The sequence below is a fragment of the Oreochromis aureus genome, linkage group 9 (assembly GCF_013358895.1).
Source record: "Oreochromis aureus strain Israel breed Guangdong linkage group 9, ZZ_aureus, whole genome shotgun sequence".
Lineage (NCBI taxonomy): Eukaryota > Metazoa > Chordata > Actinopteri > Cichliformes > Cichlidae > Oreochromis > Oreochromis aureus.
This window is the reverse complement of record NC_052950.1, coordinates 10,781,734-10,806,530: the sequence shown is the minus strand read 5'-3', so window position 1 is coordinate 10,806,530 and position 24,797 is coordinate 10,781,734. Positions and strand designations below refer to the sequence as shown.

Sequence of the window (24,797 nt, the reverse complement as noted above, 5' to 3'; positions counted from 1 at the left end):
GGAAGGCTGACTCAAGATTGAGCGATGGAACGAGATGGAGACGGAAAACGACAGAGACAGTTCTTCACTTAAGTCGTGCACCTGATGACCTGAGCATCTGTAGTGTCAGAACTCGTTGTGCAATAGCTCTCATGTACTGTGTTTCTCAATAAAACAAACCTTTAATAGTATGCACCTCGGAATTAGACAGAGGATTCATCGGCATAACTGGACTAGTGTAATAATAACTGTACTCAGTCCATGTTCAGAGTCATAGAAAATGATTTGTTTATACTCAATCAATTAGGGAACTCTGGCTCTAAGATCTAGAAAGTGGTGGTAATTAGCGACACTCGTGTTGTTTTATTCTAATATCAGTACCTGTGTTTACATTTTTATAAAATCTAGTTTGCTTTTGTCATGAGCTCTTTAGAAATGCTTTAAGACAGATGTGGGAAACATTTTCTACATCTTTAAATACACAGTATATCAGAGCCTGACCCACACAAGATTTTTTTAAACTATTTATCTCGCCCCTGTAGACGCTCTATCCTTCAAGCTCTGGTCCTCTATCAGAGGCCTGGGAGCTTAAGGGTCCTACGCAGTATCTTAGCTGTTCCTAGGGCTGCCCTCTTCTGGACAGAGATCTGGAGCCACTCGCCTAGCTTGGGAGTCACTGCACTAGTGCTCCGATTACCACTGGGACAACTGTTACCCTCCACTTTTCGAGCTCATTGCTTCTTCCTGATGTTGCTGTCATTCGGTATCGCTACATCTATCAGTGTGGCCATCTTCTTCTGCTTGTCCACCACCCCCATGTCTGGTTGGTTAGCCACCACCGTTTTGTCCGTCTGTATCTGGATCTTAGCTCGGCCATTCCCCACCACCCCCGAGGGGGCGTCTCCCATTTTGGCCTTGGGACTTCCAGTCCATACTCGGCACAGATGTTCCTGTACACTATGCCGGCCACTTGGTTATGACATTCCATGTATGCTCTGCCTCCTAGCATCTTGCACCCTGCTGTTGTGGTGGATCATAAATTCATAAATTTGATTAGTTTTGGAGTTGTACATCTCTGTTCCTTACATTTCATGTCATGTCTTTATTAATGTTTTATTTGTTGCTTTGACTGTTTTCGAATAGAATATGCAGTGGGAATATAGAGGGAGATAAGTAGTGAAAGTTCTGTCTGGGTTGATTGTGCGTCGATCCATTGGTAATGCCTCAGGGCTCCAGTAGGTGGGTTCGCGCGCCTCCTTCACTCAATACAGACGAGTGAGAGTGAGAGCTGCGTGTCTGTGCCGTTCTTTCACCTCTCCTCACTATTTCCCCTGTTTAAGGGCACAACATTTGGAGGCACCGCTGGGATGATTGATTTGAGGACCATCCCTGACCTGTAAGAGAAATCCTCTCGTTGATCATCCCCTCCCAGACGACCCAGGTATCAGAAAGGAGCATAGCGAAGCAGCAGAGGCATTGCTAGACCTACGTTGGTGTCTGTATCCTGAAGTGAAAAAGTGACCACTAGGGGGCAGTAAAAGCCAACTAAGTCTGATCATTTCTCAGCTGACTGCTTGTGCTAACTCCGCTGACAGCATGGAGTCTGAATTAGAAAAGCTCGAGCTGGAGATTAAAGGAACACTGTATCAACTGACTTTAGAGCAGCTGATTAAATTATGTGATGTACTTCAAATCTCCGGACCAGGAAAAGAGTTTGTGATTAATAAAACGCGCAGTCAGCTAGTCTCACATTTAGTTAAGCACTTTGAACGAACAGAGCTGGCTACCCGAGAGGACGAAGGTATGTCAGAACTTCTTAATGTCCAGGACATTATAAGTGACATACAAATGGATAAAAAACAAAGTGTGAATGAAACAGTGGACCCAGCTGTTCAGGACCAAGAAAGTAGCCAGGAGGAGATAGAGACATTAAGACTTCTCTTACAACAAAAAGAGGTTGAAATGCATGACTTGATGAGGAATAGCATGAATCCTGCCTTAAGTCCTCGCACCCCAGTGAGAAACATTGTTCCAACAGCACCAAACAGTTCCATGTGGCGCAAAGATTTTAAGATATCAGGCCAAATAGGAGAGCCGGGACAAAAAGACAGGCTGACATTTTCTAGTCTGGCCAGACAAATTGAAAGCGGGATCAATAGAGGCTACCCAGAATCAGAAATCACCGATGCTGTAATTCGTGCTATCACGCCAGGCTTGCAGCTAAGGAGTTATCTTGAAGGAAAAGAAAACCTCACATTACCTGCTCTTAGGAGAATCCTCAGGTCTCATTACCAGGAGAAAGGTGCCACAGAGTTATACAAACAACTTACCTCTGAGGTTCAGAGTAGTGAAGAGACACCCCAAAATTTCTTGTTCAGGACAATGGACTTGAGACAGAAAATCCTGTTTGCTTCTCAGGAGGTTGAGTCCAGTCTAAAGTATGACCCAGCACTAGTCCAGAGCCTTTTCATGCATACTGTCCTGACTGGTCTTCAGAATGACAATATTAAAAGTGACCTGCAACCTTACCTCCTGCAAACAAATACTTCAGATGAGTTATTGCTCGAGAAGGTAAATGTCGCAGTCGCAAATGAAAAGGAAAGACAGGACAAAAAGAAACACGCCACTCCATCACGAGTAACAGCTGTAAATACCGTCCAGTCTAATGATTCCCCAGTGGGAAAGAGAAGCACAGCCCAAGAGAAACCAGCTCCTCTACCCCCTGATCTTCTAACAGAAATAAAAGAAATGCGTGCTGACATGGTACTGCTGAAAGACTTGAGGGCTGAAGTTTCCCAAATCAGAGAAACCATTCAAAAGACAACCCCAGCACCTCAGCAGCCCTTCCCCATTAAGGCTGAACAAAACTGCATGCCATTTTACCACCAGCACCCTCCTGCAGCAGCACAGGAATACCACTCAGCACATGGACCTGGGCATGTGCATGGGACAGCACAGTTTCAACAAAGATTTGCACCACAGCGATATTATCCTCACCACGTCACCGCCCCAGATGTTTTGCATGTGTGCAGGCAGGTGAGGAATATTGTCAGCATTGTTTTAGGTGTGGGAGTAGTGAGCATTTCCGTGCAGGTTGTAAAGCACCTAGACTGACCAAATCAGATAAAGGAAGCCCTTTAAACTAAGGGAGGTTGCTCCCACGGGACATGGGGCAACCGACAGCATTGAAAAGTCCCAATATTGTGCTAACTGTGAAGGAAAGGAAGAAAATATGAAGTTAAAATGTTGTTCTGTTTGTAAGATAACATTGTACTGCTCAAAAGACTGTCAAGAGACACACTGGTCTGTGCACAAAAGATACTGTAAGCCATGTACATGTTCATCTATTAAGAAACAGGAAACACAGTCAAGTTGCAAACCAAAGTGTAGGAAAAGAAGTAATTCAGTGAAGACGCCTACTGTAAAAGAGCTTGTAGGAGAGAAATGTCTCATTCAGTGCTTTCTGCACAACCAAAGAATCCAGGCACTTTGGGACACAGGTTCACAAATTTGTGCTGTAGATGCGGCCTGGAAACAGACCCATTTGCCTGATGTCCAACTAAGAGATATAGCAGAACTAGTAGACCCACTTGAACCACTGCAACTTGAAGCAGCCAATGGGACGGAAATACCATATATTGGTTGGCTTGAGGTAAGCTTCAGACTTACTGCTAATGATGAAGATCTGCTAATACCTGTGTTAGTATTAAAAGGCAACCAACAGTCATGCCCCATAATTGGCTTTAATGTGATTTCACACCTAGTTGCAAACAGAGTACAGGATCAGACAAACAATAAGAATAAAGAGAAACTCATGAAAACAGTAAAAGTAGCTTTTCCTCACCTCAGAAAGAGTAGGGCAAGAGCTTTTGTTAATGCAGTGACAGTGGGACAGCCATGTGAGCACAGTGTAAGAACAACAAATGAGAGAGTTGAAGTGCCTAAACACAGCTCCATCCAAATCGAGTGTCGAGTGCAAGCCCCACCTTTCAAGGAAGATAGAACCCTGATCTTCGAGCCTCATGAGAACCCACAGTGGCCTGAAGGACTCGAGTTCTGTGATACCCTTGTTTTAGTAAAGACTGGTATGACACCAAAAATTGTCATTAGTGTACAAAATCCCACTAGCCATGACATCACACTGCCAAGTAGGACTGTTATTGGAACTGTGCAGTCTGTTGCGTCAATATATCCTGCTAATGTATTCAAAACTGACTGCCTTCCTACTGCATCAGTCTGTCCCATCCAGGCTAAGAGCTCAGGTGAGAACACACCTAAAAGTGCACAATGGGACCCACCTGTCGATTTGACTCACCTGAATGACCACCAGAGACAAGCTGTTAGTCAGATGTTAAGAGAAGAATCAGAGTCATTCTCTAAATCTGATGATGACATAGGCTGTGTTGAAAACTTGCAAATGAACATTTCATTGAAAGATAATGAGCCAGTCACACGGACTTATCTCTCTGTACCAAAACCCTTGTATCAGGAAATGAAAACTACCTACAGGACCTAATAGCTCAGGGGTGGGTGGAAAAATCTAACTCATCTTACTCCTCTCCGGTAGTCTGTGTGAGAAAAAAGACGGTACACACTGCGCTTGTGTATTGACTACCGAGAGCTGAATAGGAAGACTCACCCAGACCGCCACCCCATTCCCAGAGTACAGGACATCATGGACAACTTAGGCGGCAACACTCTCTTTTCTCTACTGGACCAGGGTAAAGCATACCACCAGGGGTTCATGGGCAAAGATAGTAAACACCTAACAGCTTTTGTGACCCCTGGGGCCTGTATGAGTGGGTCAGAATCCCATTTGGACTGATGAATGCTCCAGCAGCATTTCAACGCTGCATGGAGGAGTGCTTAGAAGGGTTAAGGGATGAAATATGTGTGCCTTACCTCGATGATGTCCTTGTCTTTAGCAGAACGTTTGAGGATCATGTTGAGGATGTCAGGAAAGTGCTGCGCCGACTCAGGGAGTACGGAATCAAACTCAAACCAAGGAAGTGCGACCTGTTCAAGACAGAAGTGAGGTACCTTGGCAGGATTGTGTCAGCAGAGGGAAGCAGGATAGACCCCGCAGACACCGCTGCTGTGACAGCTTTGAAAACAAACGGCCAGGTACTGTTGGTGAACTAAGAGCAATGTTGGGCCTATTAAGTTATTACCGACAATACATCAAGGATTTTGCCAGAATTGCAAATCCTCTGTATGACTTGCTCAAGGGACCTGCAGATGCTGAGACCCAGCGAAACACAAGATTAAAGTGGCAAACAAAGCGAAACAGGTGTAGTGTCCCTTCGAGCACACCTATTGAGTGGACCGACATGCACCAATTAGCACTGGAACAGCTGATAGACTGTCTAACTCAGCCCCCTGTTCTAGGCTTTCCAGAATTTTCACAGCCGTTCACCCTCCACACTGATGCGTCAAACCAGGGATTAGGTGCCGTGTTGTACCAAAAGCAGAATGGAAAGCTTCGTGTGATTGCTTATGGTTCCCGCACTTTAACTGCAGCTGAGAAGAATTACCATCTGCATTCAGGCAAGTTAGAGTTTCTTGCTCTCAAGTGGGCTGTCACAGAAAAAATTCGTGATTACCTATATTATGCACCATTCTTCACCGTGTACACCGACAATAATCCACTTACCTATGTACTGTCCACTGCCAAACTGAATGCAACAGGGTGTCGATGGGTAGCAGAACTGGCAGATTTCCACTTCACGATTAAATATCGCCCGGTAAGGAAAATGTGGATGCAGACAGCCTCTCAAGGATGCCAGTAGACATGGAAACGTTTATGAATGAATGCACAGAGGAAATGGCATACGATGTAATTGGAGCAACCACACAGGCAGTGGAAAGGCAGGATGACTCCAATGTGTCATGGTCCATGGGTGTCTCAGTCAGGTGTTCAGCCATAGCCACAGATGTTTCCATCATTCCACTGACAAAAGGCCAGATCAAACAGGACCAGAGAAGTGATCCGACTATTGGACCTGTAATTCAGTGCAAACTAGCACAGGAAAAACCATCACGTTCAGAACTAAGACAATTCAGCCCACAGGTCATATGTCTCCTGAGGGAGTGGGACAAAGTGGAGATGGATGACAATGGGATCTTGCACAGAAAAACAGCAAACAGAAAACAGTTGGTCCTACCAGAAATACACAAAAGTACTGTACTAAAGGAGCTACATGATGAAATGGGCCATCAAGGTGTAGAGAGAACATTGTCACTGATACGGGACCGGTTTTACTGGCCCTATATGCAACGGGAAGTAGAGGATTATGTGACCAGAAGGTGTGTTTGCATAAAACAGAAGAAGCCGTGTCATGAGAGCAGAGCACCACTGACTAATATTGTCACTACTCAACCATTTGAACTTGTCTCAATTGATTTCCTGCACCTTGACAAGTGCAAAGGGGGATATGAATACATCCTTGTAGTCATTGACCATTTCACACGCTTCGCCCAAGCGTATGCCACAACTTCCAAATCAGGTAAAACGGCTGCAGACAAAATCTTTAATGACTATGCTTTAAGATTTGGCTTTCCAGCACGAATACATCATGATCAAGGTGCTGAATTTGAAAATCATCTGTTTGCACAACTGAAAAACTACTGTGGAGTTGCTGGGTCCAGGACTACTCCCTACCATCCCCAAGGAACGGACAGGTGGAGCGGTTTAATAGGACACTACTCCAGATGCTGAAAACACTCTCAGAGAGTCAGAAAACTAACTGGAAGGACTCGCTTAACAAACTGATTTATGCCTACAATTGTACCCGCAGCGAGGTAACTGGATTTTCCCCTTTTTACTTGTTATACGGACGCTCCCCACGATTGCCAATCGACATGCTGTTCAGCTTGACCTCGGAACAAGGAGATGGCAATCATCATGACTACATGGTAAAATGGAAACAAGGCATGGAAGAAGCATATGAGATCACCAGAGAAAACGCTCATAAAGCAGCTGTAAGAAGTAAAAGACATTATGACAGCAAGGTGAGGAGCTCAGTATTACAGCCAGGTGATCGTGTTTTAATAAGGAACATGACACCTCGAGGAGGTCCAGGCAAGCTGAGGAACCACTGGGAGGATGTGGTTCACACAGTCGTTCGTCAGGTCAGCAGAGATATCCCAGTTTATGAACTCAGACCTGAGAAAGCAAAAGGGAGATCAAGGATATTGCATCGCAATCTTCTTCTGCCATGTGACCATCTGCCTGTTGAAACTGAAGTGCGACCACGAACAAGAAAAAGAGCTGTGGAGACAAGTGAGGAAGTGGAACAACCTGAGGAAGAGGATGACGATGAAGAGTACTATCCAGTGTCATCTCAGCAGCCATTTGAGCCACTTTACCCTCCGACACTGAATCCTATGAGCACTGATGAACCAGCCAAACACCTTCAAACAGTGGAAAACATGTCATCTGAGCCAGAGAATGAACATGAAGTACTGAACCAATGTGAACAACTACCTGATCAAGAGGAAAATTATGTGGAGGAACCTGTTCCTGTACCTGTTCCAGACAAACACAGCAGGACCAGTGAACAAGAGTACCAGCGACCGAATAGAGAGCGCAAGCCACCAAAGATCTTCACATATGATCGGCTTGGTTCACCAGCTTGTTATAACCTGAGAACACCATCACATCATACACACTTCATGGTTCCACGGACTGTTCAGGCATACTGCCACTGATAACTGTATGGACTTGAGTGAAAAGAAACATTGTGATCACACACGAAACACATTACTGAACAGAGACAATGTACTTACACTCCACACCAACCACAAGTAAATGGACTGTTTAGCACAGAATTCATATTCAAAGTGACTTGACATTGAACTGATGCATATTGAGCTTGCAGCTTAACACACACATCCAAAGCACACCACATGGCTACGGCCACTTGTATCACTTTCATGGACATTTGTCAAAAGAGAGTGACTGCTTTGACAAGCTGCACTAAAAGGACTTTGTTTACAAGCCAGCAGCAGACTGTGTTAATGTAACTGCATGGACACTGTAATTCATACAGACTGTATGAGAACACTGAAAGACTTTGGGTAATAACCCACACTAAAGAATGTATGAAAAGAGTTCCAGCTTGTGAAACTATTTTTGTAGAGTACATATGAGGTATAAGAAACAGTTATAGTATGCAATGGTTTATTGTATGTGGTTTTGGTGATATTAATGGTCATAACTCCATGTTTGTGCTAAATGTTAAACATTTGGATGTTGAGGACAACATCTATTCTGAGGGGAGTATGTGGTGGATCATAAATTCATAAATTTGATTAGTTTTGGAGTTGTACATCTCTGTTCCTTACATTTCATGTCATGTCTTTATTAATGTTTTATTTGTTGCTTTGACTGTTTTCGAATAGAATATGCAGTGGGAATATAGAGGGAGATAAGTAGTGAAAGTTCTGTCTGGGTTGATTGTGCGTCGATCCATTGGTAATGCCTCAGGGCTCCAGTAGGTGGGTTCGCGCGCCTCCTTCACTCAATACAGACGAGTGAGAGTGAGAGCTGCGTGTCTGTGCCGTTCTTTCACCTCTCCTCACTATTTCCCCTGTTTAAGGGCACAACACTGTTATATATGTATACAAATATATATACTGGGACAACTTACTACAGTCAATATTTTTTACTTTGTGACTGCCTAGTCTGTGAAAAGTGCCACATAAATAAACCTTTACTTGTTTACTAATAACCTTCAGGGACCTAATGATCAGGTACGATGAGATGACAGACAGAGATTTGGTGTAAATGTAGTCGCATTAATATTACATATACAGTCAATAATTCCACTTTACTCACATATGATGTCAAAATGTGCTACACACATATTTTTTAACACTCCTCTGAGCTTCAAGTCTTTTTTGGTAAGAAAAAGAAATGAGGTCACTGAGTCAGTGAGTGCTGATGTGGTCAGTGAGTTATTAATATGATTTATGAAGTCAGAAATGATGCCAGTTAGTGTGGGTAAATTGAGCAAGTATGTGTAAAGATCAAAATCTCTTCACAGACCACCATCACATTTGTGTGCTGTAACTCTACCGGCTATTTTCGTAGAATTAATTTGATTTATTTTTTTTTTAAACTTAATTGTTCACTCTTACCCTTCTGCTTCCGCTGCTATCCCAGGAAACAACCCGGGCAGGGGGGTGGAAGATCTTCAGCTGCACAGCTGGCTCGCCCAATTTCCTCCTCAAATAATTCCTGAATCACTGAGCTGTATCTCCCTCCTCTTTATCTCCTTTCTTTCTCCCTGCCTCTCTTTATTTGCTATAAACCACATCTCCAGACACTTGTTCAATATTACAAGCTTGCATAAATTTTGCCTCAATTTCTACACTTCTCTAACTTTTACAAGCCATCTATTTTCATTGGACGACTTGGACTGAAACCCGAAGCTGTTTCAGCGAAAACCTGGGTATTAACGCAATCCCGTGTGGTAAAGAGCTTTCCATCAAGCCTATAAAGACCTGCTGACATTTATACAGTCAAATATCATTCATTAGGTCCCAATTAACCCATTTCTCTGTTGTAGCCTTGTCCGTAAATTCCCAAGTATCGCACTGTACCTGCGATGAAGTGATCTAAATCTCAGACTCTGTATCTGCTGATGCGTTATTCATGTGACAGATTTGCAGCAGATAAGTGCCTCACTTTAGTAGGAATACCAATGAATAAGTGATGCTCTTTTACATCCCCACTGAGTCTTGTCGCGATAAGAGGGGAGGGGGGGGGGAGCAAAGGTAAAAGTGAAGAGAGATGGCAGCTTGGAGAGTGCAAAAGAAACCCCCCTCAAAACACATTAAATCCAATTTTTTTGTTTTTTCCAGCCATTTTCTTCCACTAATCCAGGTTAGCGTCGCAGGACGAGAGGGAGGGCACACCCTGGCCTGTCTGTCACAGGGTTAACACAGACAGACAAGCTCAGTTTAGAGTCACAAGTTAGCCTAACCCCATCTTTGCCGGAGTATCCAGAGTGAACCTTTTTCGGTGACGGTGATCACCTCATATTTTTTTTGTTTTTGACCAGTTTGATTCTAAACTCCAGCCGACCTTTGTCTAACTGCTATTACATTTTAATGCATAACAGTAAACCATAAGTTTTTGTGTCTGACAGCTAGGAACAAAAGCTTTCCTTTGAAGTTCAGCAATAACATATTGCAGCGTGAGACGTCTCATTGGAATCAGGTTAATAGTTTCCCACAGACAGCCCGTGTATAGCCACAAATAATAGAAGACGTAGCAGTCTAACCCTAATTGTATGATGATGAGCTTCTTTATGGGTCAGATTCAAAACGCTGGCAGAACATCAGAGAGGAGGATGAGGAGGACTGGTTTTTGTTGTTGTTTTGGTTGCCAGTGACGTAAGTTGAGGAATGGGAGGCTTTCAATCCCAAATATATCAGCTTTAATACAGCTATGGTTGGGCTGGGGTTTGGCTGTTAGCCACAGAGAGTTTCTGAGTCGAGAGGTCAAGAACCCAGTGTAGTCTTCAGCTTACCACAGCTAGAGACTAATTACAGTGCGCAGGGTTGCCTGTGCTCTTTGAAGGGACGTGTACTTGTATTTATTACGCGTGTATGTGTACGGGCCTGTGTTTCTATGTGAAGATGCACTCGTTAGGAGCGCAGATGGTGGATTATCTGTGCTCGTGCATAGACCCTTATATATGTTTGGATGCATATTGTAAGAGACAGTCAGGGTCTTTTTTGCTGTCTAACCTCAAACTAACAGAAAACTTTTCCCCTGTAGGGCTGCTGCTTATTTAAACATGGCTGTACAAAACTTTCAAAACTTGGCCTTATTTTGAGGGAACCTCTCTGGCACTCGAACAGGTGGACCCTGACAAGCCACAATAACCCGGGGCTGACAAAGTTTTCTCTTTTCTTTTTCTTTCACTTGCTTTCGTTTATGTCCAACAGCACTGACAGAGCTGCTCTCTCCTCCACTCTCTCTTCGTGTTTCTAGGTAACGATTTGTTCCTGGTAGCCGTCCATGAGCTTGGTCACGCGCTGGGCCTCGAACACTCCAACGACCCCACAGCTATCATGGCTCCTTTCTATCAGTACATGGACACGGATGACTTCAAACTACCAATGGATGACCTGCTAGGCATCCAGAAAATTTATGGTAAGCCTTCTTTATTTATTTATTTATTTAAATACAGCAATTTGTTAAGCAAACCCAGGACACAGCCAAGTATTGGAATTTATCAGTATGTGGTCTGAGGAGCTTAAACTTAAAGGGTTAGTCTTCAGGCTTTAGCTATCATACAAGCAAGCCAATACCATACTAAGCATTCATAGTCATCTTCCTGTGACATATCAAGTCTGTAGAGCATGTAAGAGCTCAACTTCAAGTAGACTACTGAAAACACCTAACCATATGAAGCTGACATGGCTAAAGTAAGTCATCTTCCCTCATCTTCCCTCACCTGGAGCTCTTGTTTTCTGCGTTATTGTAACAAACTTGCAAAGTTACAGATAATACACGGAAATAAGATTAAGACCAAGATTCAAATTAAGGCTCAAATACTTAAATTGAATTCAATTAAGACCTACATTTCCGATCGCACTTCATCGTCAGAGCGCCTACAGCATGCACCCCTCATCGACACACATTTGGAGTTGACAGACGCTGATTGCAGAGTGCTTTGTCTTCTCATAAAGCTGATATAGCTCTGGGGCGGCAGTGTGAAATTCAATTTGACGGCAAAGGATTTATGGAAGCACCCACAGAGTTTGCTTCTTCAGTTTTTTCACTCATAGTTGAATTAGTAGATTGCAGTGGCAAAATCAAGTGTTTCTTATCAGTCTAGATACTTGTAATGATAATTCAGACGAGGCTGGCTTGTGGAGGAGGAAGCCTTAATGTTTAAATGTGTTATCGGGAGTGCCGATGCTGTCGTCTCAACCTCAGCTTGACATCTAAGTTCGGAAACAACTCGTTGGCGAATGACAGCATCGTTCCTTACAGCTGTCGACACTGTACACCAGTCACACTTTGCTGAATGGCTGCATGCGCGCACACACGTAGAACCTGCCATCTGCTTACATGGTCAGGGCACGTCCCTCTGGGAGTGACAGACCTGGGCAAGCGATCAAATCTCTCTTCATCCCTCTCGTGTTTTATTCCTCTGCATTGCCCCTCCCTCCCTCTCCTCTGTGTCGTACCAAGAGTTGAAGGGCAGGACGACTGATGACAGCTCTGCTCTCAGCTTCGTACACCCCCACCCCCCTCGCAGTAATTGGCCTCCATTTTTTTCCACATGGCAATGCCGGTGTTAGATGTGGTACTAAACAGGAGAAGAGTGGGAGGTACACAGCTTACATCGAGTACAAGGTGATGCTCTTAAGGTGGAGTAGGAAAAAAGTGCAACTTGGTTCTGTGTGAAGGTGAAGCGGTATAACGAGATGTGAAGGAAATGGGAGTGAATTGGCGTTCATTTACAGCTGTTGGCTTGCAGTCGGGCACCATCATACGAGGAACTGTGGGAAGCTAAGAGCTGTTGAGGATCACTGCTAGAGTTTTTGGACGTTTTGGCTTTGCTGCTTCTGTTTATTCCTTCAACTCTTTGAACTGTAGTCACAAAAAACACTGTAAAGTGTATTCGATATGATTTGGCTTATGTGAATAAAAAGTTTGCCAGCTTGAAACTGTAAATAATAAAGTACAGATCACATTCAAACCTATAGATGCGGCATTTCTGTCATGTAATCTTTTTTTCTTCCTGGACAAATCCCAGTGTTCTCACTGGACTTTGAACTTAATGACTTCCTGCGTTCTCAGAGCCCACTTCCTTTTTACAGAAGCAGCAGATTTCAGGCACCACTGACATTACAGCTGATAATGATGTCGCTGACTGGGATGAAAGAAACAAAAATCATTAATGTTATTAGATCATCAAGCCATAATTGTATTGAAATTCAGCTGAAGCCCTCAAACTGGGCTGGAGTTTATAGTTTTAGGACTTTTAAAGAAAACAAAATGAGCTAAATCTAATTTTACGTAAATAACAAAAGGGTAAATCTGCCTTAAACTTCTAAATGACCGGATGCCCAACAAGAGCTGTATTAAATTTTAAAAGTCTCACGTCTTATCTTTTAGGCCTCGTTAAATCTTTGTTTGATATTTTGTTTTTCCTTTAAACCATGACCATTAGCCTGTGTCATAATTCCATTATGAACAATAAAATACTCCAATATTAATATTCTCATTTTCTGTATATGGAGTTCACTCTTTGCACATTTATATCTTTAACCACATTAACATGCTAAAAACAGGTGTCAGCATATCCACATTGCTAGTTGGCGTGTCCACATAGATCGGCTAACATATCAGTAGTGATCCTGGAGTCAGCTACAGCAATAACACTATCCTTTACTACTCCACCATGACTGCCGCGTAATACTTCTGAAGTTTCTCTGTCACACAGGCCTCCGCCTGTTTCTCTTTACATCCTGCTAATGGCTTTAGTAGTAGGAATGAGAGGTCAGCAGCAGGTGAGGTAGTGGTTAGGGAATAGCAACATGAGAAGGTGGAAGCACGATGCAAATCGAGCCAAATATCGATAGTATCGATACTAACGCTGGTATCAGTATCGGATCAATACTAGTGTGATAGGATGGATTTTTTTTCTTTCTGTCCTCCAAATTGAGTATGTAGCCCACTAAAAAATTAAATAAATACCTCAACATGCACTATGAAAAATGTCTGAACTTTTTTGTGTTGAGTGTTTTACATAATACACAGTGTTTATTTAAATCCAAACAGATTAGCTATATGAACATGAACTACGAGTGGTTTATGAATGAATTCTGTGGTTATACACTTCCTTGTTAAGGATACTTTGAAAGGCTCTCCAGGCTCCTTTGTTCTTAGGCTGCATTGCTGGTTTTCATCTGTGTTCCACTAATATCTGTAAGTGTGGGAAGTTCGCCTCCCACACCCACCCACGGAGTTCGCTGATTAGATTCCTGGTTTCAAGTACAAAGATCGGTGAAATTAGCTGATTGGTCCAGCCAATCACCACAGTACTGGTGTAACACGTGGGCCACCTGGACATCTCCAGTAAATTAACGACAGCCAGATGCTGAAATTACAGGGTGACCAAAAAGAGCCAAACTCTGCCAAAAAAAAGCTGTGTTTAATTTTTCTTGTCGTCGGTTTACCACAATGTAGCTGTAAGTACACATTTGCCTGTTTGTTTACACGCCCATCTGACTGTGAATCTCCCCCGTGCTTACATAACTTCAGAGTACTTTGGCTCCACTAATCTGGGATGTATTTCAGGGGATTAACTTCAGTCAGTGAATGGAATCACTCTCGTGTAGACCCGCTGATCAGTTTTGTGGACTGGGTGATGGCTTAATCCTGCGATTGTCTGGTTTGTCAACTACAGATGGATGACACATTAAAGGAAGAGCCAACGTAAAATGTCTAAGTAGCCACTACATGTTGCCAGGACAGCTCCAGTGTGCCTTGGCATTGATTCTGCAAGTCTGTGAAAGTCTGCTGAAAGAATGGAAGGCCATTAAAATTTTATCCGATTAAGGTGAGGTCTTTCTGACACGTTATGGGCTGAATATTGGTCTCTGTTGGCAGACTGTAGTGATCTACGGATCGAAACGTCTACCTGCAGAAAGCCTCTGCTGCCAGATGGAGGCTAGCATGCCAAGTATGTGGTGTTATTGTTGGTCCAATCAGTCAGCAAAGTTATAAGCACAAGGAGCTGACGTGAAATGAGCGTCTGTACTTTTAAGACTGCAATTTTTTATCTTTGGAAGTCTACACGGGATCTTGTTAGCACAGGTTGAAAACAACTCTAGAAAGCTCTGTGCAGGCAAATACCTGCGCAAACGTGACACAGGCGCAGTACCATGGAACAAGTGTTAGTCTTGTCACAGTCTTGTTTTCCTCGGTCTGTCTGCACCTCATACCCTTACAGTCACAGAGTGCGTTAATCATGCAGCGTCATGCGTTATTCATAGGCAAAGCCCACTTGTTATTAGCAGCTGCCTCAGCTTGCATCACTCCTTTCCCCTTATCACATACAGTAATTCATGAATTTGAAATGGCACCCAGGCATGTCTCTGGCAGGTCTTCACATGATCTACATTTTTAAAACCTAATTCTGCCTTGTTTTTTTGTGTTTTTATCCTCCTTAGCATATGATATTATGCTTTGCTAAGCTGAATCTCTAAACTTGGCAGCGTTAACATCTACCCACTGATTTCTGCATGACCTCATCTTGTTTATCTGTGGACTCCTTTCTCTCTCATATCTTTGTTGAGTCCTCGTTGGCAGCCTTCATCACTTCTTACCTTTGTTTGTTTGTTGTTGTTTTTACAAGTGGCACCACTAAACTTGGCTTGAACATTCGTTTCTCCTGCAAGATCAGAGTGCTGGTTAGCTTTAACTGGTGAAGTAATGAAAAACCAAAACAACATGTTGCGGAGACGTATAAGATGTATTTCTCTGACTCCCCGCAGGGCCGCCCGATAAACTCCCCCAACCCACCAAGCCTTTGCCAACGGCGCCCTCTCCTCGCTCCCATCCTCCTTCGGACCCCCGTAAACAAGACAGGCAGACGCAACTCCCAATGCTGCCTACGCGACCGTCGCAGCCCAATGCTAAACCCAACATCTGCGATGGAGGCTTCAACACCCTGGCCATACTGAGAAGGGAGATGTTCGTCTTCAAGGTAAAACAACAGCATGTGATATCAAAACAAAGCTAGGGGCTCTTCACGTTTGGTTTGTTTCCAGCAATCTCAAGTTTTTAACCCGAGAGGTGTTTTTTGCTTTTACCAATAGCCTGGATCTCTTAGCTGTGTGGGAGCACAGAAATCATTGTTCCCAGTCCAAATCATCACTGAGCTAGAAGAGACTTCATCCCTGCACAATACGTCTGGGTGTAATACATAACTTAACTAGCTGATAACACCAACACAAGAAGAACCTGGCCCTACAGTCCATCTCTGTTAGTCTTAATTAAGACCAACAGAGAAAAAGTGCTATAACAATCTCATTTTGCAGCAAGAAATAACTGAAGTAGATAACTTTATCTAATCGGATTAAACAGATATTGACATAGTTTAACTTTGAGGATATAATCTCCATTTGAATCAACAATATTGTAAATATGTATTATAAATATGTGTAATATAAAAATGTGTAATCGTATAATACACAATAGTACATATAATAGAATCTAATATAGACACGATTTTAAATTTATTTGTATCCTGTGTTTCTTATCATCAGTTACTTTTTTGTTTTTGTTTTTTTAAACTTGGGTTGTAGTTACATGCAGAATAAACTGCTGTGAGTTTGGAGGATTATCTAAATATTATAACCTAAATGAGAGCCTTTTTATGGGCTCAAAATGTGGTCATAAATATTTTGTACTTGTAAATCAGGATTTGTATGTGTAAAAAGAATTTGTGTGTGCGTAAAAAAGATTTGTGTGTGGACTTAGCCAAGAAAAACCCTGCAAGTTACAAGTACAAATTTTGACCTTTTCTGTTATTCTGCTTCATGTTTAGCATGTGCATAGTGTAGAAAAACTTCACTTGATGGTAATATAAGTTATTTGACAGTTTCACAGTGCAGTTCTAGCTTGTAGAAATATTGTGGAACCTGTTCTGTTCTCTTGAAGCTATTGCCTCTGTATTTTATCCCATTATTAAAGAGGCTATTATGTCTGAAGGAAAACTTCCTAGTTAACTTGGGGTCTTTTGAACTAGAATTTACAAAGAAGGAAAGGCGTGCAATGCACAGTAGAAATACAGTTTCTCTTTCTCTAGAGAAGCTCAGCCTGGTTTTCATTCCAGTACAAGAGAAAAAACACACATCTTTATCCTTGGTCTTAGCTTGTGAGAGCAAGACCTTGGCAACATGCAGTAAGGAACAGAGAAAAACCCTGGGGCTGCACAAAGCTGTCCTGTGTTCTCCACAGAAAGGAGAAAGAGTGCCTCTGATGCTTTATGTGAGTGTGACTGTATTTTCTGTGGATATAAATAGACAGTATTCACTGGTTAAATAAGAGACTTGTGGAGCCAGAGTAAAACCAGTTTTCGTCCTCTCTGCACCCCTCGCTGCAACTTTCTTCGTGTTGACTCAAAAAATAAATTTAAAAAAAGGACTCGTGGAGCTGAAGCTGCTACCTGTAAGGATATTTACCCAAAATTAGACTCGAAGCCCACACTGAGCCTGGTTTGGCTGTGGAAACAATATCTGCTTGTCACAGTAGTCTAGTCCAGCCCCTCTTTTTCACATGGTGCCTGCAGCAGCAGCTACTGTCAGCCTTCATTACTCCCAGGGCCACAGCCTGTCCTGATGGAGTGATGAGGATCATGGGATTTCTACAGAGCTCAGAGGTAGTGCTGAGATAAAAAAGATGTTCAGCAATCAGCCAAATGTTTTATGACTTTAGGAAGTGAAGGAGAAAGGCTCTAAATATCTATGTCCCAGTGATCCCAGCGTCTGAAATTAAAATGTGGTGCACTGCTGCAGAAGTTTCCCGGTGTTATTTGATCACGTTGGTCGTATCAAGCATGACTTTGATGTTGTTTATATCTAATCTGTTTATATATCCAAGCATTGTTTTTTCTCAGTCTACATGAATATTTCATCCTTTTTTTTTATATATGGCTACCTATATATTTACCTCTGCCAAAGAGGTTATGTGATTGGTTTATTGGATTCAGGATTATTCAAAAACAACAATGGGCAGTTTTGCAGAGGTGGGGCTTGGCCCACAGACTTTATTTATTTATTACAATTAAATATCAATTAAAATAGGAAAAAAACAGTGAGGTGAGAAATCATCCTTATATTCTCACAAGAAGGTTTCACACACAAACCTGGATTCCTCTGGGTCAATAGACTCTATTGATGCTCGGTGTTGAGCGAATTTTCAGCCTTGGTGGAGGGATGCCGTGTATGTGCTCTGCTGCTTTACTGTGAGGACCTAAAACAAGGGATGTCATGATTTTATTGTTATGAGCCAACCATTTCATATACCTCACAACGTAAAATTGTAGGATTGTTGATCTCAGCACTGTGCTGAAGATGTGTAAAGCACAAAATAATCTGCTTCTAAACGGTAGTCAGAGGCTCTTTAAAATTAGAGACTTAAATTTAGGAACTTAATGGAAATGGTATGTTTAAAAGGCAGGGGTCAGGGTAAATATTGGAAAGATGTATTTCTGTAAAAGGGGTAAACGTCCTTGGCAGTTGTGATGAGGACTTAAGAGTTTGTGGTTCTCTGCAAACACGATAGCTCCGAAAGTTGTGAATGAATTCTGCTAGAACTTTGTAGGGGTGTAGAGGGGGGTCATGCTAAAATTTGGCTTACATCCACCGACGTCTTCAAGCTCATCCTCATGATTTATTGGTGGAAAACTGACAAAAAGGCTCATAACTTAGAAAGTGTGGTGTATATTGTCAGCATATAGTAAGTACTGTAGACATATTTAAAATAGCATGTCACATTTGACCTCTGACCTCTCCTTCAAAGCCAGTAGATTAATCTGAAGGTCAAAGTGATAATAATGCTACTTGGAACTATTGAAACCTGCCATTGTTTGTATTGACAACATACAGGTGATGATCTATGCTGATTCTAAATGCCATGTTACCTCTGACCTCTGACCTCTTCTTCAAGGTCAGATAAGGTCAAACCTTTATAAAAATGGCTTTTATCTTTAAAACAGGCTGAAATTCTACTGCCTTTGTTTGTGCTGGCAACATTTAGGAAATGATATTGTTATATCTGACCTCAGCCTTTCTGCTAAGGCGATCCCAAAATGTGTTATATCTTTAAAGTATTGTCAAGAGAAGGAAAATGAGCTTCCTAGTTATATAGATAATAACAACAATAAGCTCAAGTTACTTATGTCCAGTTATTTATAAATGAATACCTGTTATAAAAGGGTGTAAGTGTAATAAGCTAAAGTTTTAGCCTAAACCCTTTGCTCAGTAATTTTTTGTATTGATTTCATTTTTGTGTATTGCTAGAATTTATTTACTGATATTTACACTTTCAAAATAAAAGAATCATTTTTATTATTGTATGTTCCAATAGTTCTCCAGGATGCAGTGGACCTGCAGAGATGTGATGGTTTGTGGGGAGAGAGCCCATTTTAGCAAGCAGATATTAAAACGATAAGGAGCATTTTGATGAAGTCATATTTCAGCTGTTTCTTTTGTGTCGCACTTGCTGCTCATCTGTGTACACTGCAGCCTTGTTTTGTTACGCATCATTTGGCATAGTCCCGCCACTTTTCTATTAAGCACTGTATTATCAATTATTTCATAATTCACAAAACTCTGTAACGTAAAGGGCTGTGATATATGATAGTTTATGTGCACAGTGCTTGAAAAACAACCCGTATGCAAAAGACATCATGTTTGCAATTTGTCTAAGTTAATGATAGTGTGCTAAATAAGCAGGGGAACCTGTAATTGCTCGGCTTAAGTGGGCATCCACTTATGTTAAATTGGCATGGTGCTTCCATTATTTTGTTGGCTTTCAGCGTTTCGCTGGCACCGGCTCACATTTTCCTAAACATCCCGGGGAGCGGAGGGGAAAGATTTGCAGAACACATGTAAGCGTAGCTGTAAATCCACTGTGTTCACATCGTTAAGACCACCAGCAATATCAGAGTCATGATGATTTGTTCTCCCCTTAGAGTAATCTGCGTCTCAGCCCGTGAATCAAGTGTGTTTAGTGAAGTGAAATGAATAAGGGATCACGGGTTTGACTTGGATTCCCTCTCCAAGTGTGCTATTCTGGAGGAGCAGGTGGTCCTAATATTTCTTGATTCTCAGTGAGTATTTTGCCAACTTTCTGCGAGCAGACTGACGTATCGTGTTAACGCCTCTTTCCTCCTGGTAGATGAAGCAGCCCAACTGTGAAACAGTTTATCTGGAATCATAATTAGAGATGTTTGGATTACTCCGGACTCTGATAAATTCCCTTTAGAACCAGCCAATCTACACGCACGAGTCTACAGACCGGCTGCAGTGATGGCTCGCTGAGTTTTCAGGGGTTTTTTAACTTCACAAGGCTGATTTGTTCTTTACTTGATTGTTCGATTGATTCCTTGCTTGGTTACTTTGCTCTGCGGGTCCATTTGGCCCCGCATAACTGGGTTGTACTCACCATCCCAGCTTGATTGTTTTGGAAAACCAAAGGCCAGTCGATGCCAAGTCATTATAGCAGAGATCTCAGCGGCCCCGCCGCCCCTGAGGTCCACAGGTGGTCCAGCAATGTAAAGTAGGGAGCTTTAAAGTGAAGTTGATCTGGTGAAATTCACTGGGAGCAGTGAGGTTTTCAGTGCAATTTCGTTGTTGATATGCATCATAGTAGGCTTTTGCAGCTCATTGTTAGGCCAATTCAGAGCTTGGATGTCTTTTCACATGGTACCGTTGGTCTACAAAAGGAAAAATAGGCTGCAGGAAAAAGTACTGTTGTATTTAAAATGATCATTCAAAGCACAACTCATGTGTTCTGTTTTAAAACATATATAGGAGGCTACAGGTTTGTATACAGAACATCTCGTATCAATATTCCAGGATATTTGCTATAATCGTTGTCAGATGCTCATCAAATATTTTTGGTATTCTTAATGAGTGGCACTAAAACAGCAGCAGAAAACAGTGAATCAAGAGCGATAACGTTGCCGTGCAGAGACAGAGGTTACTGTGTGTAGAAAATATTCACATGTTCCACCTGTGAATTTACAACGCAGAGCAGATTATCAGAGACTCGCTGGGAAAAATGTTCCACATAACGTAACGTTACAGATTCAGGATCGATGAATAACATTCAGGGCTGAGACGCCCTGATTGTGGCTCTTTATGACGCAGATGTCGTTGTTATAAGGAATGCTGGGGTAGACTAGTCTTTCAAGCAGTGCTGAAAGATGTCTGATTTATACGGGTTAACATTAATCTACACAGCCAGGCCGGGAGTCATGCTTGTTAAAGGTGGTTTTTTTACGGTGGCTCATTTTTCTTTCCTAGTGGGGTGACACGGGGTCATCCAGGGTTCACCGATGACTTCACAGATCCAGTGTCAACAGTAAATGCCCCGTAAACCTACAAAGTTACTGTTTTTTTATGGTCGCAGCCACTTCAGGTTCAACTTTCTGTGAACCCGCAGGCCATATGCTCTCCCACCGGAGCTGGAAGCAGCACACACATTCATGTATATGCATGCGTACGCCGGTGAAGAGTGCTTTCTCGGGCTTTAATTGCAACCAGTTTTCTCCCGCTGTACCACAAACGTGACCGCATGTGACGCTTATGCTGTCTGACAACAAGCCGACAAAAAAAAGTTTCCAGGAGTTCATTCAATTCCCATCAGGCTTGGATTGTAGTAAAATATGGATGGAGAGTCTCAGACATCATAATTAAAGTTTGGATTTGGGTTTATGGCTCACTGCTGTCTTGTCAGTTTTTAGAGGCAGAAAATCCAAACAAGGATTTGAGGATTTTAACTAAACATTCCCTACAACATGCTTTTCTTATAGCTGCAGTGTTGCCTTTATGGAGCAAGAATTCAAAACAAGGATGCAAGGATTACAAAAAGTGAAATTACTGTGCTCATGCTTTTCTTTGTGCTATAAGGTCTCTTTTTTTCCCCAAAGTACTTTTTATCCCTCAAGCTAATTTTTTTTATTAAAGCTCAATGTTCAGTAAAACCTCTCTGTGAAAGCGGTGCTATAGAAATTGTTGTAGCTCTTGTTAGGTGATAGTTTAAAGCTCCAAATTCATTTCACCCACTATGTCTCTGCTGTCGTTTAACAGTGACTCATTATGTTCAGACACTTGTAGCTGCATTACATGGACAGGATTAGAGCCTTTTGTTGTGCCAACATGCAGGTATACGTTTTTCCCCTACAAGTCTATATATAAGCTTCCACCCAACACTCGACACACTAATGCTTTCATCTACTCTAGCTTCCATTATTGGTGCGTTGCCCGGCTCACAGCATAGACATATAATAATGGAAACTACCACCCCTCTCGCCCACTCACTGAGGGACACTTCCTTCCTTCATGTGGACAGATATAGAGCAGGGGATTCTGGGATGCCGCGGGGCGCCTCGCCGTTCAGGATTGCCGATGCCGGAGCCGCGCTCCTTGACTCTGACATCCATTAATGAGAATGCAGTGGCCAAATGGGCAGTAAGCTGTCGTGTCTTCTTAATATCTTTTTCAGCAGTGGAGTGAAAAGCGAGAGAGAGTCCAAAAATAGCCCACGTCTGGAGTGGATTTTTAATGCCACCAATTCAGTTTTCTGACAATTGTAAGACTCCTTCTTTTTCAGGTGTCCTGAGAATTCAAAGAGAAAGAGAGATGAAAAGCTGAACACTGCTCTCATGTCTAATTTGAATCTAAAGCCTCTGGGTGATTAGCTTAGCTTAGTTTAACTGAGCAGAAAGATGAGAAGCAAGGGGGGAAGCAGCCAGCTTGGGCATGCTCAAAGGTAACAAACCCCCTACCAGCACCTCTGAATTTCACTTAATAATGTGTTATGTGTTATCATGTGTTTTAATCTGTACCCACATTCCAGTTTGAAACGTGCCGGCCGCTTGCCTATTTTCTAATCTTTATGTTAAGCTAACTCTCTGATCCTTTTCTCTTACCATATGTTTAATGTCCCCTTGTGAGATTGGTACCTAAGTACTTTAGAGCAGGAATGTCAAACTCATTTTATATCGAGGGGCCACGTACAGCCTACTTTGATCTCAGGTTGGACAAGAGGAGTGAAACTCGACTTTCTGTCAGTGTAAAGACGTTTAACTACTAATTTAATCCCTGAGATATCTTAATATAAGATAAAGAAGTGTAATCTCAGCTTTTCTGCATTATAAATGTATAAAATTATAGAAAAAGTTCTGCTCACTAAGCAGAAAGTCATTTTATGGTTTATCTATTCTATCTTTGGTGTAGCAAATACTGGTACAAATTTATGCCGTCCATTGTATTCTCCATTATAGCCGTTGCTGGGCCAATTCTAGCCCCCGGGCCTTATGTTTGACACCCCTGCTTTTTAGCCTTTTTAGCAGCGGCAAATTTCCCATGATGACATAGTGTTTCCCCAAACATAAACACACCTAGTTAAAATAAACAGCTGCAATTGTTGTTTCCCATGAAATCACTTTTTGTTCTCTGAAAAATACGACTGAAGTTTATTTCAGAGTATAAAATTGCAGAAACTGATAACACAGCCAGTCATTTTGGCAGTTTGATGCCAGAGCTGCTAAACACCGTTCTGCACTCTTGACTTTGGGGATGGAGGCTTACATCGTGCACAGAGCGCTGCGCTGACATTTATTGGATTGGAAAATGTCCCCGCAAAGATGAACTGTAAAGCTGCCGTATTAGAATTAAAATCTAATGGAAAGAAAGAGCTGCAGGTTGAGAAGTGAAAGCTGCCGTGTTTTGTTGCGCTGATGAAGGTCGCGCTTCATTATTTACAGCAGTTACAGTTACGTCCCTGCAGTTTTGCTTCTTGGCCTTCAGCACATGTAGAAGGCCTACAAAATGCATCAGCGCACATGTATTTAAAAAAAATCTTCTAGAGTTTAGTTCCTCAGCGAACAGAGTAGATTTCAGCAAGAGCGCCCAGATAAATAACTGTGACCTTAATCCTCATCCGTCTGAAATATTTGCACCCGTGCTCTGCTGACGACTCAAGCCGAGTGCGTGCGTCATGTTAGACGAGTGAGAGGTCAACGCGGCTGTCATCCAAATATCACTGTCTGTCATGTTCTCACCTCTTCTCTCGGCACATAAACACAAAAGGCGGCAGCAGATGCTTACCCAGGGCTGACGTGGGTGTCGACGTTTTTAGGTTTAACCTCATTTTTACACAATAAATTCGAAAAAGCGTTGATCTCTCGGAATAACTTCATTGTCTCCACTTGTTGTTCTTTGCTAATAACAGGGCAGTCTACTTGCTCTTTTGTCCTTTCCAGAAAGATTTCACGCCGGTTCTTTTCATGTTCATTGATTGATAAGTATTTATGCAGTGTTCAATGATTTGAGTCACTTCTTAAATGTGCCGTGTTCTTGTTTTTCATTCCTGTGTTGGCGCTTTACGTCGGGGCAAAGTCTGTAAATCATCAGCCTCGAACTTTCTACGAGTCTGATTGAGTCATGTACCCAGCATGCCGCTGTGAAGGGTCGGCGTGAGAACGCGTAGTGTAATTCACACGAGTGTGTTTCAGCTCGGCTCACAGAGATTAGTGATGCTGAGTTGTTTGGATGTTTTGTAATCGTTTTTTTGTCCCTCTCGCTTTCTAATCGTCTCGTGTCACTTGGTTACCATTTTATGTTGTGATTTTCTGGTCGTTTGCATCTCTAGTCTTTTTATGATTTTCTGGATCTCTGTACACGTTTGACATCACTTTGCTGTTGCTGTTGTTATTGTGTTCTCTTTGTGGTCATTTTGTGTCACTTGGTTGTCATTTTATGACTGTTTTGCATCTTTTTGTTTAATTTTATGTTCACTTTGCACACTTTACTAATCATTTTGCCTAAATATCCGATTGTCTTGGATTTCTGTATATGTTACATTTTTTTGTTCTTTTGCATTTCTTTCTAATTTTTTGGTGTCGCTTGGTAGCCATTTTGGATGTATTTTGTAGTAACTGTGTGTGTGTAATTTTATGATTTTTTTGCATCTCTTTGTAGTCATTTCATGTTTTTTTTGGCTGTCTGGGCACATTTGGCTTCACTCTGTTGTTATTTCCCCTCTCTTT

General features: G+C 42.2%; 1 protein-coding gene across 1 annotated transcript in view; it reads left to right on the top strand.

The window, feature by feature from the left end:
* LOC116335787 (matrix metalloproteinase-16) overlaps window positions 1-24,797 on the top strand; it is an 81,396-nt gene that overhangs the window by 43,493 nt on the left and 13,106 nt on the right. The window contains exons 5-6 of the mRNA XM_031759550.2: window positions 10,985-11,146; window positions 15,508-15,719. Coding sequence (XP_031615410.1) covers window positions 10,985-11,146; window positions 15,508-15,719 — 374 coding nt within the window. The remainder of the gene's footprint in view (window positions 1-10,984; window positions 11,147-15,507; window positions 15,720-24,797) is intronic.